The sequence below is a fragment of the Podarcis bocagei genome (genome assembly GCF_964188305.1).
Source record: "Podarcis bocagei genome assembly, chromosome: 15".
Classification (NCBI taxonomy): domain Eukaryota; kingdom Metazoa; phylum Chordata; class Lepidosauria; order Squamata; family Lacertidae; genus Podarcis; species Podarcis bocagei.
In genome coordinates, this window is record NC_138141.1 from 38,092,089 (window position 1) to 38,111,440 (window position 19,352).

General features: G+C 46.5%; 1 protein-coding gene and 1 pseudogene across 3 annotated transcripts in view; one reads left to right on the top strand and one right to left on the bottom strand.

The window, feature by feature from the left end:
* The window catches only part of NLK (nemo like kinase), a 93,121-nt gene extending 86,900 nt beyond the window's left edge, over positions 1–6,221 (bottom strand). For both annotated transcript variants that reach the window (XM_081173043.1, XM_081173044.1), the window contains exon 1: positions 3,166–6,221. In XM_081173043.1, the coding sequence (XP_081029169.1) occupies positions 3,166–3,620 (455 nt within the window). In that variant the 5' untranslated portion in view covers positions 3,621–6,221. The remainder of the gene's footprint in view (positions 1–3,165) is intronic.
* A 9,066-nt stretch (positions 6,222–15,287) lies between these two features.
* Positions 15,288–16,472, top strand: LOC308574036 (PEST proteolytic signal-containing nuclear protein-like; annotated as a pseudogene). The gene is made up of 2 exons: positions 15,288–15,601; positions 15,854–16,472. The product of its transcript is annotated as a PEST proteolytic signal-containing nuclear protein-like (transcript).
* Positions 16,473–19,352: the final 2,880 nt, after the last annotated feature.

Sequence of the window (19,352 nt, forward strand, 5' to 3'; positions counted from 1 at the left end):
AGCCTCGAGCAGCGAAGAGGATCCATGGGTCCCCTCTTTCCCTCCTCCGTGGTTGCTTTGAAGAAGGAAAGTGGGAGAGGAGCTGCTTACACGAGTGTAAGCTGCTCCCCTCCCACATTGCCGCTTCAAAGCAATCACGGAGGAGGGAATCCGCTGAAGCCTCCAGCAGCGAAGAGGATCCATGGTCCCCTTCCTTCCCTCCTCCGTGGTTGCTTTGAAGCAGGAAAGTGGGAGAAGAGCTGCTTACACGAGTGTAAGCTGCTCCCCTCCCACATTGCCGCTTCAAAGGGAGCCCAGGAGGAGGGAATCTGCTGCAGCTTCCCCCACCTCCCGCAGAAGCCGTGCGCTCTTTAAAGGGGCTGTGCGACTTCTCCTGGCTTTTCTGGGAGGTGGGGGAATTCCCCCACCTCGGAGAAAAGCCCGCAGGAGCCGCGCAGCCTTTAAAGAGGGTGCCGCTCTTGGGGGCTTTTCCCCCAGGAGGGAGAAGGGACTGCTGCAGCCAGTCACTCCCTTCTCCCTCCTAGAGAAAAGCCCGCAGGAGCGCACGAAGCTTGTGTGCGGCTCTTGAGGGCTTTTCCCGCCTGCCTCCCCCCTGCATTCGCTCCATAGGACGCACACACATTTTCCCTTGCTTTTTAGGAGGGAAAAAGTGCGTCCTATGGTGCGAAAAATACGGTAAATGACAGACCTCAACGGAGTTCAGAATTATCACTTACACAGCATTTCAGTTACAAGTTTCTAGCCACATACACTACAAAATTTAGCATGTGTTGTGCCTCTGAAAAGATGCGAAGTAAGATAATGAGGGCCTTTTATAACTTATTTGAAAAACTGGTGGTGTTAACTCTGCATTTAAGAAAACTCACTGCATTTTTAAAAAAGCAACCAAAACATATTTTATGGGCTTCCACTCCTCCATCAATTACTTTACCTTAACCAAGTGCTGACTGAAAGTGTAACTAAGGCTGCAACCTAAATAGATATAAAGTCCCATTCAACTCAGTACTTCTTTCTTAGAATTATGCTATGAATGAGCTGCTGTAATTTTTATATCATTCTCTCTTATAAGAAAAGCTACTCAATTTGAATTTTTTTTATTTCTGTTGCTGTCAACTTGAACACACTCCTTGCCAATTATTCTAGATTTTGATCCTGCCCAAAGCATCTACAGTAAAAATAATGCAATCATATTTTTCAATAAATAGCATATAACTAGAACTGCAAAAATGCAATTCACAGCTAGTAAGTCTTACTAATTCAATGAGAGCTACTTCCAACTACACATCCCTAGGATTCACTGTTAAGATTCTCATTCACAGCATTTATCAAATAGTCTGCAGTAAAGTATAATCCAAGAAGAGGATAGACAGCTATAAATCTTAATTTTTAATTCCAGAAGTGGTATAAGAAACACAGAATATACACTTGACAGAAATCAAATCATTAACTTGGAAGCATTCACTAATTACAAAAAGATTCATCTTAGGCCCTTAGCCGTTCCCTGCTTAAGTAACACTTCTATGCTGAAACCTGTTTAAGCAATACATTTGTATGATACTATCAGTTACCAGTCTAAATCCAACTGTGCCTTAGCTGTCAAAACCACTCTACTCCACAGCACTCTATTACAGCACATATTAATCCAGTGAATCATAGCATTAATACATGCAATGATTTTAGTTCAGCTAAGTGAAAACTACAGCATGACAGCTGAGGCAAGCAAAGCATTCCTTAAAGTACAAAAGAGGATTTTTTGCTGATTCAAGAATTGTTATCCTGGTGGTAAGAATACAATACAAACAGGGGGTAGATTTTTATTGGATCAATTTCCTGCGCAACTGAAAACCTCTCCCCTTATACATTTTGTGCCTCTTACATTCAATGGGCCACATGACTGTTTAGCTCAATGCAAGAAAAGTTACAAATACAATCCAAATCCATTTTATAAATGTCTACATAGATTTTTGGTTAACATTCTGCTTCGATACCAAGACAGGGATAATTTCCCTCTTTTAAAGCCATTCTTAAACAAGGCCAAGCAGAGAGTCATTAAAACATTTTGTTTCCTACACAAGGCTCCTAGGGTTTTGTAGCTATGACGGCCCATGCCAAAGCAAAGCAAGATGGGGGGGGGGGGATCTGAATGAAGTGCAAAGTCCTAAGATAACTTTTAAGAAATACATTGTGTGATACTGCAGGGGAAATGCAGACTCTAATCACCTGCCAAAACCAAGAGTCCAAAAGAAATTGCTTCCAACTCCAGTCACTGGATTCAGAAACCAACTTTTCTCCATTTGCATTTAAGACACACATGAATGAAATTCTATTACTATAAAAAATGGCTTTCTGATGCAACCCAAGCTACTGACCTCTAAAACACATAATAAATGCTTCGGCAGTAGCAGCAGAATGTTTTGGAAAATCTAAGCAGGTTGTATTTGTCTCAAGGCAATGATGTCGGACATAATCCAAGCCAATTTAGGTTGCAATTTTACACTCACTCACCTGGGGCTGCAAATAAGTCCCAATGAATGCAATGGGACTGACTTGCATAGGATTGCACTGTTGAGCTGCAGCTATAGAAAAATCAAGAGCAAACCACCTACCGCACAGGAGTAGGTAAGGACCTGCAAGTACCAATAATGCCAGCTTCCACTTTTTAAAATAAAGTTTTTTTGCCCTCCAATAGGGGAGAAGGCGAGGGGAATAAAGTTTGGAAATGTAGACAAGGCTCTAAATGGTAAAAATCCAAGAAATCCAAATGAATTAAAGTTATGAAATACAGATGTGCAAATTCACCTTACTATTTCTCCAGGAACTGATACATTTTTTTCAATGTACGCAAGTGACAACCTGATGACAATCATTACAGCAAAAAGGTAGCAACATTTTGTTTTGATACCTGCCACAATAACAGAAACACTTCATTCGTGTTAACTATGTGCCACTAAACACACATACAAGTTGAAGCTCCCCCAGCTCATACATTTCTAATGCACTTTCTAATCTCCCTTTTTTCTGGTGGGAGTGGACACCATCTGCTACAGACTTGAACAGGCACCTGTTGAAAAGTAGCGTGTTGGCATTCAAGTTCAAATGGCAACAGGAATATGCTGTGGCTTGGAAGCCACCAGAGCGCAAGAGCTGTTTGCTCCCCATACTCACCAAACTACACCAAAGGCTCCATATCCAATAGGCCTGTCTGGTTCAATATCCAGTTGCTGTTGTGGATGATGCGAGTGCTGATGATGGTGCGCTTTGACTGCAGCAGCTGCTGCAGCTTGTACCTGAGCTGGGGCTGCTGCTGCTGGTCCAGGGGCTTGACCTGGTGCCGGTGATGGAAAATATGGCTGCTGCTGCCCTGGGTTTAACATGGCCGCAGCGGCCGCAGCTGCGGCTGCAGCAGCAGCCGAAGAAGCATGTTGCTGTACGGGATGTACTGCAGCCGCAGAGCCTGGGTGCAAGTGGTGCTGAGAGTGGTGGTGGTGATGGAGATGAGGAGGGGGGAGATGAGGAAGGTGGTGGTGGTGGTGGTGGTGGTGACCTGCTGCTGCTGCAGATGTACCGCCATTGTAAGCCGCCATCATTTTTGCGCTGGCTGTGGCACTACAAAGAGACATTCAAGGTGATGCCCTCTCGTTGGATAACAACTGGGTCAAGCTGTCATTTGGCCACAAAAAAATGAAGTTTGCTACACTACCACAAGCAAGTTGCCCACCTTCAAAAACATGGAGCTCAACAGGCCTTTATGTCTTCATCAAGTCAAGAAAAATGGAGTGCGCATGTGAGCATGCAATAAACCCCCTACCCCCCAAGATGGCCAGTGTAGTTGGTACTAGAACGCCATCCTTCTTATGTTTCCTCTGTGCCAGTCTTGAAATTTGTCAGTCCCCTTCCCCCCCAGAAAAAGGATGAAACTTCACCCCCCTAGAAAATGTTAGGAGTACTGACAAGCCCACCCCTTCCATTCCCACATCCTTTTCATTTATCTCTTCAAAATGTGTAGGAAGGTCTTCAAGGCCTTCTACAACTCTACTCTCTGTTCTGTGTATATATCCATCCACCTTTAATATTAAACGTGGATATGAGCAACTTCCACTATTAAGGGGAAGGAAAGTGGCTATATAAATCAAGGAAGGCTGTATAAATGGGAAATGAAAATAAGTCCAAAAATTGAAAAGGGGATGAAAAAGATGGAATGCAAGTGGGAGGAAGAGTCAGTGAACGATATTCAAAATGAGGCAGGGAGGGGGAGTGAATAAAGAACAAATGAAGCTCACAGAAGAAACTTAAAAATGATGTGCAGAAAGCAAAAAAGTCAGGTAACAGAAGTTATCAAGGACCAGGAATAAAAGGTTTCAAGAACTTTTGGAAGGGGAAAAAACAAAAACAAAAGAAGAATGAAAGAAGATAACCAAGAGAAGAATGGGGTAGGAAAAAGTAGTTTAAAGGAGAAAAAATCTGGGAAGGCTAAAAAAAATGCAGTTAAGGGAGAAGAATATGGAAATAAGGAGAAAGAACATGGAGAAAGAATAAAAACAGGGCTGGAGCAAATGATGCTTCAATATGGGGGAAAGAATAAAAGTGTGATCAAGCCACAAACAAGAGATGAGAGAATCCAAACACGTCGCAGTAAATGAAAGAAATGGATGCTTTTCCTGTAAGGATGGAAGATGGAAAATACAAGAGGATGCAAAAACAGGCAAGAAAAAGTACAAGGGGGACAAGGAAATGTTAGGGAGAAGAAAGCATTAAAATGTGAATCAGGATAAAATAATCTAAACTGGCTATTTATAGAAAGAAACACAGACTATAGGAAGCAAACGTATAAATGTGGCGAGAGCCCTTTAAAAAGTGGGGAAAGTGCTTAGGGATGTGAGTATTTTTATTTTTAAAAAAGGAAAGCACTGTTAGTAGATCAATAAAAAGTTAATAATAAAGAAGCAAAATAAAGAATGAATGTGTCAAAGTGAAGGGTCCCCCCCCCTTAAATTAAAAAGATTATGGAAGCTGAGATGAAGGATGATGAGAGAAACAGGGAGAGAGACAGAGCAACTAATGTACAAGAAAATACGAGTTTCTTGAAGAGAGAAAAATGTCAATGGGTGTTGACAGGAAAAGCTAAAGGAGGAACTGAACTGAAAGGTGTGGGGGGTGAAACTTATTTATCAAACAGATAATTAAAAGATGCAGGAGTAAGGACTGCAAAAGCTGGGAGAGAGGGAGAACGAGAACGTGGTAGAGAGCGAGAAGAGAGAATAAGAGAGGCCGAATGAAGAGAGAGAGAATGTGGCAGGTGCCAAGAAAGGAGAGAGAGGCTATGGAAGGTGATAGAAAAGAGATAAAAGAAGGGAACGCGGAAGGTGGCGGTGAAGGGGGACAGCAGGCAGCAATGCTAGCGAGCCAAGTCAGCCAGCTTCAGTTCGCTTCCCACCCACTCCTCAACCCCCACTGCCTCCCTGGGTGGGTCTGAGGTGGGCGCCCTTGCCTTGACAGCCTGACCCAGAGCGGGCGGGGAGTGAGGAGAGAGACAGATAGGAAGGGAGGACGGGAGGAAAGGCGAGGCAAGCTGAGGGACCGGGGCGGGGTAGGGGGGGACGGGCACACGGTTTGCGGCGGCGGCAGCTACAGGCCCCCCCGCCCCGCTGTGTGGAGAAGCCACAGGCGGGATGGAGATGAGGAGGGATGGGGGCGGGCGCCGGCCGAGGGAGGGGGTTGCGTGTGGGGCGCCTCGGCGGGGTCTCTTCCGACGGGGGGCGGGAGGGATGAGGGGAGAGGTCGGGTGGGGGGGTCACTCAGGCCCCACAGCGCCGCTCCACGTCGACGACGACGACGGCGCCCCCCCACTCCTCTTCCTCCACCTCCTCCTCCAGCAGCCGTGGCCGCCTCCTCGTCTTCCTCCGTCGTCCCCTCAGGCCGCCGGACCGGCCGCGACTCCTCGCCGCCGCCGCCACCTCCTCCGTCTTCTCCTCACGGGAGCCCCAGAGCGGAGCGCAGAGCGAAAGAGCGGCGGCGACGGAGGCGCGCATGCGCGCACCCCCGGCCTGCTTTCGCTTTACTCTTTTTTCCTCACCCGCCTTCCCATAGCCGGGCGGCGGCGTGTGTCTGTGTGCGCGCACGCGCGCGCCTCCCTTTCCCTCTCTCTTTTTCTCTCGCACACTCTCATACACAGAAACACGCTCGCGCTCATCCTCTCCGTCCCGTCTCCTCTTCCTCCCCAACCAATGGGACCCATCCCCTCGAAGGCCGCGGCGGCCAATAGCAGAGCAGCGCCCAGCCCACAAGCGGGACTTGGGATTCGACTCTTCTCTCGCTCCTCTGAAGAGATCAAAGAGGGTGGGTTGGTGGGTGGGGTAATAGGCACCGCCCACCGGCCAATCAAAGGCTCCTCCAGGTTGTCGCCCCGCCCCTGGTCCCGCCTTTTACTATTTTTTTGCCGATGAGACCCCGCGAGACTCTCTCACCTCACGCAACCTTCACCTACATATTCGGTCCGTGGAAAAGGGGCGGGTGGCGATCGATTTGATTGGCTGGCACCGCCGCGATTTAAATGGCACTAGCCAATTAGGTAGCGCGGCTCTTGTAGGGCTTGAAATCCTGTTTCGTTTTAGTTTTTAATTTTAAACACGCACAAAGAACGAACACGCTTTGAACCTGTCGCTCTCTCGTCTCCGAGTTAATGAGTGAAGAATTTTTAAGAGGTGCTCGAAGACTTTAGAAAGCGTTATACCGGCAGGGTGAGGCAATTGGTCACTAAGTGAAGATAGACAGCCAAGTTGACGAATCGGAAGGTCAATCTCCGACAGTAAAGGCGGCGCCATCGAGAAACTGTCCTCCACAGGGACCAGAGTTCCGATAATAAACTAATTAGAGGGCGGGACTGTGGACTGATGAACAGAGAAGGAAGCCAATAAAAGTGATGGGGCGGGGTGAGACGAGGACACTGCAGGATGAATGGGGAAGGAGGAAATGGGGGTCAACTTCGGGCCTTCGAACGTGGGCGGGACTTAAGGTTTAAGTGAGACAGCGAATGAAGGCTTGGCAAGGCGAAGGGCCTCATTGAGGAGAGGTTTGTGTGGGTGAAAAAAGAGTAGGTTAATACATATGCTAACTTTTAATACACCTTAGAGGAATAAGCAAGATATTGTTTTACTGGTTTTTTTAAATGGTTTGGGGGTTTGATCGATTTATTTATAGAACTTGTTAATTCATAGTCTGCTCTTCAATTTTTAAAAATGGTTTGAATATGTTATATATGAAAAGATATTTAGATATTTTACTATAAAATATAAGGAAAACCTTAGAATAAACTCTCTTTTATTTTTGGCCTGATTGTCATTTAATTTGAAGTATCATAGCTGTTCATGACTGGGTGGGACGCGGGTGGCGCTGTGGGTAAAACCTCAGCGCCTAGGACTTGCCGATCACATGGTCGGCGGTTCGAATCCCCACTGCGGGGTGCGCTCCCGTCGTTCGGTCCCAGCGCCTGCCAACCTAGCAGTTCGAAAGCACCTCCGGGTGCAAGTAGATAAATAGGGACCGCTTACCAGCGGGAAGGTAAACGGCGTTCCGTGTGCTGCGCTGGCTCGCCAGATGCAGCTTGTCATGCTGGGCACGTGACCCGGAAGTGTCTGTGGACAGCGCTGGCTCCCGGCCTCTAGAGTGAGATGAGTGCACAATCCTAGAGTCTGGCAAGACTGGCCCATACGGGCAGGGGTACCTTTACCTGTTCATGACAGGCAGTTGAACTGATATTCTTGTTCTGCACTTGATTAGTATCTGGTGCTGTTTTACCTCCTCCCACAAAGCTACATTGAATCTTACTACACCATTGTACCATCTTCTTGATTTGCTTTTTAATACAGTGGTACCTCAGGTTACATACGCTTCAGGTTACAGACTCCACTAACCCAGAAATAGTGCTTCAGGTTAAGAACTTTGCTTCAGGATAAGAACAGAAATCGGGGTCCGATGGTGCGGCGGCAGCAGGAGGCCCCATTAGCTAAAGTGGTATTCAGGTTAAGAACAGTTTCAGGTTAAGAATGGACCTCCGGAACGAATTAAGTACTTAACCCCGAGGTACCACTGTAGTAATAGTGTCTTTACAGAAACAAATATTGAACAATTTTAGAATGATGGTTTCAAGTGTACTTCGTGTGTATTTTCTAGCCATCATTTTTACTACTACAACTCTGTCAGTATTAATATTCCCTAATATTGCACATGAAGGGACGGGTGTGAAGAGAAAGTGGCTTGCTAAAGAATGCTAAAGATTTCCCAGTCAAGAGCTCATTCATTCTCTTAGCCATTATTCCACCTCAACTCATGATCAGGATAATGGTTCTTGATTGACCTTGTTGGTGGCGCTGAAGAAGCAATGTGGGATTGTATACAACTCGGATTTACTGGTTGAAATGGATGGACCCAAGTTAGACCTGTCTGTTCTTCAGTGAGTGTACCCTGAGTTAGGTATAGCATTGGCTGCAACCCTTGATTTCTCAGTTACCATTGCATTCTTGTTGTCTAGTCTAGATGAACCCAAGGACTTGCTTAGCAGAGTATTTTGTTAAAACCATGTCTACAATATGATTCTCTTCTATGTAACTGCTTAGGGTAAAGTAAAGACAAAGAAAACCAGACCCAGAGCTTGGTAGTGGCTAGAATGCTTGAGGAGACCTAGGTTCAAATCTACATTCAGCTTTGAAGCTCACCTTGGGCCAGCTATTGTCTCTCTATCATAAACTACCACACAATATTATTGTAAGAGAGGAAGAACCATACAGTGGTACCTCAGGTTACATACGCTTCAGGTTACATACGCTTCAGGTTACAGACTCCGCTAACCCAGAAATAGTGCTTCAGGTTAAGAACTTTGCTTCAGGATGAGAACAGAAAAAGTGCTCCGGCGGCGGGGCAGCGGCAGGAGGCCCCATTAGCTAAAGTGGTGCTTCAGGTTAAGAACAGTTTCAAGTTAAGAACGGACCTCCAGAATGAATTAAGTACTTAACCTGAGGTACCACTGTATTTGCCAGCTTGAGATCCCTGGAGGAACAGTGGGTTAAAAATCACAGAGTCACAGAATTCTAGTTGGATGGGACCACAAGAATCATCGTCCAACCCCCTGCAATGCAGGAATTGCAGCTAAAAAATCGCTGACGAATGGCCATCCAGCCCGTGTTTTAAAACCCCAATGAACAAGAATCCAGCTCCTTCTGAGGTCGTCTGTTCCACTGTCCAACAGACTCTTAGAGATTTATTTGTTGAGACCATAATTAAGAACCGTGAAACCATGCAATTAAAACCATACTGTGCAATTAGTCTTCATAGGATAACATAATAGAAACAATTTACAGTATTTCACATTCTGCTTCAAATGTTCCTTGGCTGCTTCCTAAGCAAACACAAGTTGTCAATATTTCTTTTAGCAAGAAATAGGTTAAATATTTTTGTTTGTTTGCATTGTTGTTTGCATTAGCCATATTTCTGGATTGCCTTCCAACAGAAAACTGTCCACAGGGTGCTTTGCAACAACTTAAAAATACAAATAAGCAACCCACACAAAATTGGGGGGGGGGGAATGAGACAAACCAAACTAATGGAATAAATAGATATTTAAAATGCAGAGGGAAGCAAAGTCATTTGCTGCCAGATTATCATACAAGAGTATCTGGAAAACAAAAATGAATTCTACACACCCTAGCTGTGGCCAAAAGTTTAATATTGAAGAATTGGAAGAATAAAGATAGGATCCTCTTTAATCAGTGGATTGATGACATGACAACACTCACAACATGTTGTTGTTGTTTAGTCGTTTAGTTGTGTCCGACTCTTCGTGACCCCATGGACCAGAGCACGCCAGGCACTTCTGTCTTTCACTGCCTCCCGCAGTTTGGTCAAAACTCACAACATAAGAACGGATTACTTGTAGCCATAGACTTTCTTTGGATAAACATATTGATATTTGGAATGAGTTTATACAGAATAGACGAGGTTACTAATTGTCAGGGGCTGGACTGAGGAGGAATGTTGGGAGCCGCCACCCACCCTCTCTCCACCTTCCTGAGGAGGACAGTATAGATTAAGAACAGTGGTTTGACGAAAGGACCATCAAGGAGAGAAGCTGGGAAATATTAGGCAGGGGATGATGGAAGATGAAGTGAAATGACACTTTGTGGGCCACAAGTTTCTCACCAACAATTCCTCTGCTCTAACCACTACACCACATCCCTGGGCATGGGGGGGCAGTTTAACCACTGGTCATGAGTGCAAAGGTTTGACCAAAATACCTTCTCATATCAGAGCTGCAGGGAGCGCCCTTTCAAATTGCTGGTGCCTGCTGACTCTTTCTGACCATGGCTTCCAGCTCAATGTTTTAATCATGTGCAGGCAAACAAAAGCAGACTTGCCAGATGAGCAGAGGAACAGAAAAGTCACACCAAGAACGGGCGCTGAGCAGGACCCATTAATTGGCCAGTGGTGTGTGTGTGTGTGTGTGTGTGTGTGTGTGTGTTTGTTTGAGGACCATGAGGCTGCTGTCCCCTCCCAGCAAGCCTCTCTTTTCAAAACAGCACAGCATCCAGGAATTCAAATGCCTCAATCATATTTTATTCATAAATGCGGGTGCCGTTATAAACATCCCAAGGGTGGCATTGAGAGACCTCCCGCCGGTCATGAATTGGCCTAATATTTCTGCATGCATGCTCTCTGGGTTAAGTCAGTTGCAGGAGCCAAATCAATACCAGCCTCCCTGGAAGTAAATAAACAAACACCACCACCCACTCCCCAAAGCTCCTATTGCTGCCAGCAGCCAGATGTCTATGGGATGCCCACAAGCAGGATTTGAGTGGCACTCTCCACTCTTGTGGTTTCCAGCAACTGGAAATCAGAAGCATTTCCTACCTCTGAGTATTTTCCAGGGATAGTCCCAGATATACCAAAGCTGTCCTGGTTTCTGATTTCATCCCGGAATGTCCCACTTCTCCTTAGGAAATTCCTATTTTCATCGGATAAATGTTGTATGGAGTTATCCAACCACTGAGCCATGTTTTTAATGTTTTATTGTGGTTTCATATATGTTGGAAGCCGCCCAGAGTGGCTGGGGAAACCCAGACAGATGGGCGAGGTATTATTATTATTATTATTATTATTATTATTATTATTATTATTATTATTACAGTGGTACCTCTGGATGCGAACGGGATCCGTTCCAGAGCCCCATTCGCATCCTGAGTAGAACATAAGACGCGACTGCACGTGCACGGTCGCGTTTTGCCGCTTCCGCGCATGCGCATGACGTCATTTTGTCGTCTGCACATGTGCAAGCGGTGAAACCCAGAAGTAACACACTCCGTTACTTCTGTGTCGCCCTTGAGAGTAACTTGAAAACGCTCAACCTGAAGCACATTTAACCCAAGGTATGACTGTATTTAGAATGTCCCTATTTTCATCAGAGAAATGTTGGAGGGTATGAAAAGCATATCAGGGTTAGTAGCCGCCAACAACAGCCTTATGCCCCATGAATTTGTCGAATCTTCTTTCGAAGCCATCCTTTGCCTCCTTGACCAATTGCCCCTCACCCTATATCATCTGTCCCAGGGGAGAGGGACCTTTGTCACCCTAATGGCTTCCTTTTCCCTCTGGGTAACGTCCCGTGGGTCACACGCCACTGGTGGGCGGGGTCAGAGGCAAAAGTGGGTGGGGCAGCTGATGTAACCTTTGTACAATTGGCTACTTCGTACTGTTGCCTCCCAATGGAACGGTCTCCCTTGCATAGCTGTCAACCTTCCCTTTTTTTGCGGGAAATTCCCTTATTCCAGCACTGTTTTCCGCTGCTTCCTGCTGCTATCCTGGATTGTTAGATATCCTGTAGACTATCCCCGGGACAGGTGAGGCTGCTGATTCCTTATTTTCGAGGCTGTTGAGCCCTTATTTTCAAATCTGAAAGTTGACAGCTATGCTCCCTTGGGAGGTGATGGGCTCTCCTTCCTTGGAGACTTTAAACCAGAGGTTGGATGGCCATCTGTCAGGGATGCTTTAGTTGAGATTCCTGCGTTGCACAGGGTTGAGTTGGATGACCCTCGAGGGTCCCCAGCCGCTCTGTGATTCTACTTTCTACATGCTCCCCTCTGTAACCTCCAACCAGACAAGCATGAGGCACTATCGGAGTTCATGTTCCAGCCAGATTATAACACTCAAAGCAGAGGCCTCGAGGGGTGTGGTCTGGGAAGATTTCAAAGGGCCAGATAGGGGGCTTTGAGGGCCACATTCAGCCTTGGGCTCCAAGCTTCCTTGCTGCTGGCCTGTTCAAAGTATGTGATCATATTGCAATTGACCCAGATCTTCTCTGATGGTTGTTTTGAGAAGCAAGAACGGAGCTGTTCTATTACCATTTTTCTCTATTACAAATTTTCTCCGTTGCAAGTTTTCTCAATAAGATTACAAACGATTTCAACAAATAAAATAGAAGATGGCCAAAGTACCCAGAACAAGCCATTATGCTGAGTGGGAAATGAAGAGGTGTTGGAGGGAGGGAAAGGGGGAGAGGGGTTTTTTATTTGGTTTTGTTTTTAAAGCCTATTTGCAAAGCTGCCGCCGTCAGTGATAATCATGATCACTCAGAACGCAAATGTCTGAGAAGATAGCAGCCTTTCAGTCACTGACAAAAATAACCGGCTCATTTGCATTTTTGTTCCAATTTGTTTTTGTACACAGGAAGGAATCTTAACAAAAAGACACCTGCTGGAAAAAAGATGTATATATATTTTTCAATGCACTTGGGTTTTGCACCACCTGTCAGCTCGGTATCAGTTAATGGATTACCTCTGATGCCCTCATGCCAACTTCAGCTGGGACAAACTTATGCATGCAGCTTTAAGGGGGAAGAGAGAGCAAGAGAAGGCTCATAGCTCAGTCCCCAGCATCTCCAGGCAGCATCAAGAAGGATCCCCTGCCATAAACCCTAGAGAACCGCTACATGTTCTTGCAGGCAATACTTTGCTAGGTAGACCAATGGTTGGACTCCTTTTCCCCCCATCGCTGGTGAAAGGCTATAAACTTTTAATTCCCTCCAGGCACTTTCATTGTACAATGAATTTCAAGCGCAAAAGGCTCAGCAAAAGTTCGCATTGCCATTTCTCTTCCAAGGATGCCCGACTCAAAAGATCTGAGTTGCTTCCAAGCACTAGAAGGCTCAAGGACGGGGTCAGCAAACTTTTTCAGCAAGGGGCCGGTCCACTGTCCCTCAGACCTTGGGGGGGGCTGGACTATATTTTGAAAAAAATATATGAATGAATTCCTATACCCCACAAATAACCCAGAGATGCATTTTAAATAAAAGGACGCATTCTACTCATGTAAAAACACGCTGATTCCCGGACCATCAGTGGGCTGGATTTAGGAGATGATTGGGCCGGATCCAGCCCCTGGGCCTTAGTTTGCCTACCCACGCTCAAAGAGGACACCTGACATATTCTGGCCTCCTAGAGTAGCCCTAGCCACGGCTGCTGGTTGTAGTGGAGTTTCAGAGGTTGCTTGCTTGCTCGGAGGCTTCCTACTGGAGTCATCTCCCCCATCAAACTACGAAAATAAGCTACCAGCCCCAAATCCCATCTCCTGCAACACACAAACCAACTGATGCTGGGAAAACAATGACCCTGACAAAGGTGGGGAGGGCAACACACATCCATGCAGATGTTGGGAGTATGCGGGGCGAATGTATGATGAGGACATGATTTTGTTTCAACAAATAGCAGATGTGGGGGTCAGGCAGCAGCCGGCAGATGTGTTGCTTTTAATGCAAAAAAAAAGTCATTAGGCGGATGTGCCTTGGAAATCAATGGCAAATTACCAGCTCTTTCAGCTTTCATCCAGATTGAAGCTACTCTGTCATTTTGCTTTACCAGCCTCTTTTGTTCCATAATCACCTCATACACAATTTGTTTTCAACATTAGGGGGGGGGGGGAATCAGCATGGGTATTTTTTAAATGTATGTCCTTTCTCCTGTTATGATATGTCTGTTTCTGGGTGTGATTAAGGGAGAACTGCTTGATAGTTGCGGTGGGAGGGGGGGAATCTATCAATTTTGGTTTTTCTCGGTTTCTCATTTTTCCAGCCTCGAGTTCTGTTCTCCATCTTTCCATATATTTGTGCTTTTGCTAAACACACACACAAACACACACACACACACCACTCAGTCCTGATGAAAATTCATCAGGACTTTAGTGTGAACTCCTCACATGCAAATGCTTATACACAATTTTGCACTTTTTTGCAAAGCCATTTCCCCCAATCATTGCCTTTTTGCATGTTATTTTCATCCACAGAGGTATTTTTATGCACGCACTTTGCCCTCGCGCATGGATTTTTGTGCACGTTGGCAGGCAGGAGAAGTGCGCTGGAAAACTCAGGAAGAGCAAATCTAGAAGGAGGGCTGCGTTTCGGTCCGATGTGTTGTTACAGAAAGTGCCACTTAGGTTAGGTAAAGGTAAAGGTACCCCTGCCCGAACGGGCCAGTCTTGACAGACTCTGGGGTTTGTGCGCCCATCTCACTCTATAGGCCGTGGGCCAGCGCTGTCCGGAGACACTTCCGGGTCACGTGGCCAGCGTGACAAAGCTGCATCTGGCGAGCCAGCGCAGCACACGGAACGCCGTTTACCTTCCCGCTGGTAAGCGGTACCTATTTATCTACTTGCACCCGGGGGTGCTTTCGAACTGCTAGGTTGGCAGGCGCTGGGACCGAGCAGCGGGAGCGCACCCCGCCGCGGGGATTCGAACCGCCGACCTTTCGATCGGCAAGCCCTAGGCGCTGAGGCTTTAGCCCACAGCGCCACCCGCGTCCCTACCACTTAGGTTAGACCTGCCTTGAAATGCAATTTGAATCAAATTTCTCCCCCATTTCTACTTGGGTACAAATTTTGCTTCTGGCCCAGTGAAGATGGCAGTGGGTCCAGCCACAAACTGGGAACCAGGAGCCTCAGCCCTTGTGGGTGTGGGCAAATGTGCCTCCCCATGCCTATTCCTGGCCTTCAGGATTCTCCCCATGCTGAACACGTTCACCAGCCACACTTTATACCCGACCTTGGGTGTTTTCTTGCCTGGCTGGAGAGGCTACATGGCTGGCTGGAGGGTGTGTGTGTTTATAGAAATCAGCCTGCCATAAAAAGATAAAAATATAGATAGGTTACTCCACCTACCTTTGCCCCTGGCCCTGTTGTCATGTGACACATGACTATTCCCCAGAAGGAAATGCTTACATCAACTTGAGATGGACGCAAAGCTGTGGGTTTTTCCAAAGGTTAAAAATAGGGTGTGGACCTGGACTCAGGGCACCCTTGACAAACACCCCTAGCCCACCAACAGGAGGGCACTGCAAATCAGTGTGACACAGTCAAAGCCTACATAGAAGTAGCCCCAAAGCTCAATTCACAGCTGAGCCAAAAAAGTTGCAGGTTTGACGTCAGGAGTAGGTCAGAAATAAAAAACATTGGGGGCAAAATGGCGGACGGCAAAGGAGGGAACATGAAGCTGAAGCGGCCGCTTCTTGACAGAGGACCTGATGAAGGAGGCAGAAAAACCTGTGAAAACTAAGACTATTCCTTCCAGTTACAGATAGGTAGCCGTGTTGGTCTGCCATAGTCAAAATAAAAAAATTCCTTCCAGTAGCACCTTAAAGACCAACTAAGTTAGTTCTTGGTATGAGCTTTCGTGTGCATGCACACTTCTTCAGATACACGTATCTTCAGATGTGTATCTGAAGAAGTGTGCATGCACACGAAAGCTCATACCAAGAACTAACTTAGTTGGTCTTTAAGGTGCTACTGGAAGGAATTTTTTTATTTTGACTATTCCTTCCAGTAATGGAGGGGAAAGTTTGAGTCACAGCGTGGAGAAGTCAGCAGCTGATGAAGGAACTGACAACCTCGACGCAAAGCCTGCTCCTGCCAAAATGTCTGAGTTCAGGTTTGCCATTGGCACACAGGTTTTGAAGGAACCAACTGCCTGCGATATCCCTCAAGCAGGAGCCAATAAACCTAAAGAGCCTACTCCAAGCCTAGCTCCAAAAACACTTTCTGTAGCAGCAATCTTCAACGGAGATGAAGATAGTGAACCTGAACAGAGGCTAAAATGCGCATGAAGAACGTTGGAAGGGATGCTCCCAACCTCAACAAAGGAAATCGGGTATTCTGACAACCAGAAGTTATGGGAACGGAACATGGAATCTCACCTTGGAAATGTCCGTGAACACAACGACTAGTTGTGTATTGAGATCTGAGTGTCGGGAGAAGCGGGAGGAGAAGAAGCCATAGTATTAAAGGAACAGTTCCCTTTTTTAGAGTGGTGTATTGCTATTTTGGGTGCCACTTTTAAAAGTTTCTGAGTTGCGCACAAAAAAGCTGAGTTTAAAAGTAGAGGTCATTTATGTTTTGTATACAGATTTCAAAGTATTTGCTCATTTTGTAGCTTCGTGCAATTAATTTCACAAGGTTATGCAAAATAAAGACATTGGAAGCGGTACCTTTTTAAGAATTTACAACTATTCTTATATGAAGACAGAGGAAATGTTACTGTCTCTTTAATCCATTTAAATTAAATGCTGCTGCGCTAAAAAAAACCAAGAAAGAAATAAAAAACACTGGTGTTAGTGAAATTAATTCTTTATTCAAAGAAACCAGAACAGTGCAGGCCTAGTGATCTCAGCAACGCTTCCCTGTAGATCTTGCTCCAAGATGCTAGAATTGAAGGTCCTCCCTCCTTCCCAAGCTATCTCAGCCCCCTTTGTCTTGTCTCTCTTTGCTCCACCCTCTTCATACCTCTTCTGGTTCTGGGAGCTCAGGGTGGAGGGGAGCTGGTTGCAGCAGCAGGAGCAGACTCCCTGGATTCTTCAGCAGCCAACCTGACCTCTGCCTTTTGGTCCTTGTCCTCTCCAGTCTCCTCTTCTGCCCCTGAGTCTGGACTGCTCTCTGCCACAGTCTCTTCCTCACTAAACCCTGTTGCCTCTTCAGCTTCCGACACCTCCTCCCCCAAGTCTGTCCCCCTCTTCTCCCACTGGATCATCGTCCCACCACCAACCTCCTGGCTCTGAGCCTTCTCCCCCGGGGTGTCCCTTGGGGGTTCCCCATCTGGTGCCTCCCACCACTTCTCTGCATCCATCCAGACTAGGCTGTGGTGACTGGAGCCCATTGACTAGTTGGGAAGAAGGTGGGGAGCCCAACAGCAGGGGGCGCCACAGCCAACAGCAGGCAGAGGCAACTGATTCTAGTTTTGTCCCCATCCTCCTCCTCCCTGCTGAGTTCTACAAGTCCAATACTGAGGCCAAGGAGCAGGAAGCTGACCAGTAAGCAAGCAAGCAGAGGAGAGGCTGTCCCTGAGCTCTCCTAAATTGGTGGGACACAGCCCCATTTGCCCTGATGGGCCAGTCTCTGCTTCTTATACCTCCTGCTTTAAACAGACTGATGATGCATGGGGAATCCAATGCATAAGTCCTCTTCTCCTCCCCTCGAAAGAGTTAATTTGCTGACCCAAATATGGAGACCCATTTTGAAGTTGCTGGAAATTGCTTTTTAATCCTGGCTCTCGAGGATTGTCTCCGAAACCATCTGCCACGCACCAAGGGTGGCGGTGGCTGGGTTGTTGTTATTCCCGAAGACTTTTGGTCCTGTCGAGAATCCTGTTCTTCGAGGCCTTTGTTCAGCAAACAAAGGCGTCAAAGGGGGGGGGAGAGACGACTGCAAGACCATCATCGGCTGGTGGGTGTGCACCCCCTCCTGCACACACAAGGAAATAAGAGGGGAAAGTTAGCATCCATTTTGAAAATGATCACCTGACTTTGAGCGGCATACTTAGGTCCCGGTCTGCCCCAAACACACCTCTTATATTGGCCACATCCGCACCACACAATGGAAGCAACATGATACCACTTTAAAGAGCTGTGGCTTCCCCCAGAGAATTTTGGGAACTGTAGTTTCATAAGGCTGCTGAGAGGTGTTAGGAGACTCCTGTTCCCCTCTCAAAGCTACAGTTCCCGGAGTGGTTTTAACAACCAATGCCTCTTCGCGGGGGAACTCTGGGAATTGTAGCTGTTGGAGGGGAACAGACAGCTCTGAACAACTCTCAGCACCCCACGGTTTGCAGGACGCTTTGTGGGAAACCATGGCTGTTTAAAGTGGGGTGATACTGCTTTAGATGCAAAGCGCAGACGAGGTGAAGAGTCATTGGGATTTTGGCCATTTCCATCACCCATGAAGGGAGAGAGAGAAGGGGATATTTGTGCCCAACTAGTTGCAATCCTATGCATGCTTCCCTACGATATGATACGATACGATACAATACAATAATCTTTATTGTCATTGTCCCATACAGAACAACGAAATTGAAAAATCTACATAAGACATTCACAACCCAACAAGCCTGCTATCCCAGTTATCCCAACCTGATTAGGAGCAAGTTCCAATAAACACAGGCATAGGATGGTGCTACAGATGGGGCCACTAGGGGCGCATTGGAAGATGGCCGACAATAACATCTCTCCGGCCCACACAAGGTAATTAAGAGGCTGTTATGGGAGTATGCAGCCTCCCTTGTTGCCCCAAGGAAATGGGTAACACTGCCCTTGCCTGCTGTGCCCATAAATCACCCCCTAATTCGAAAGAAGGGGGTGAGGGCCCTAGGCAGAATGCCCCCGTGTGGACCTCGGCTCTCCTGGACGCTGTCTCTGATCGCGCCACTAACTGCAGCAACTTGAAATAAACAATTCGGAAGAAGCAAATGCACATATTTCAAGTGAAGAATGGGGAGTAAAGACTGCTATTTGAAGGGACCTCTGTGAAAGAAGACCGTCGGGTTGGATCAACAGGAATATATCATGAGAAGATTCATCAAAGACTGGTATGTCGGCAGCGGGACTGGATGGGGGCGACTTTTTTTTCTTTCTTCTGTGTGATTACCCAATAATCCCCCCCCCCACAAGTCAGAACCGTCGCTTAAAGGACCTAAGCTGGATGATTTAAGACTGTGTGGAAATGAATTCTAACCAAAAGCATGTTTTATGGAGATCGAGAAAAGTACAAGAGCTTCTGGGATGACGCAGCAAAAAATAGCGTCGCCATGTTGGCAAGTTCTGTTGAAAGATTTACGACCGGGAGGAGGAATGGAATTGTTTTCATACTGCTGGCCAACCTCCTCGACTAAGAAAGGCGACAGATTTGTGAAGATTAATGATGGTAGAGTGCTTTTATCTATGGAAGCGATGATATACGGAAACCATCTGGATATGATTTTTGGACGAACGGAAAAATTCACACAGGATTACAATTTGTCTTGACCCGCTTATGGAGACTATCAGAGGTCACAAAGA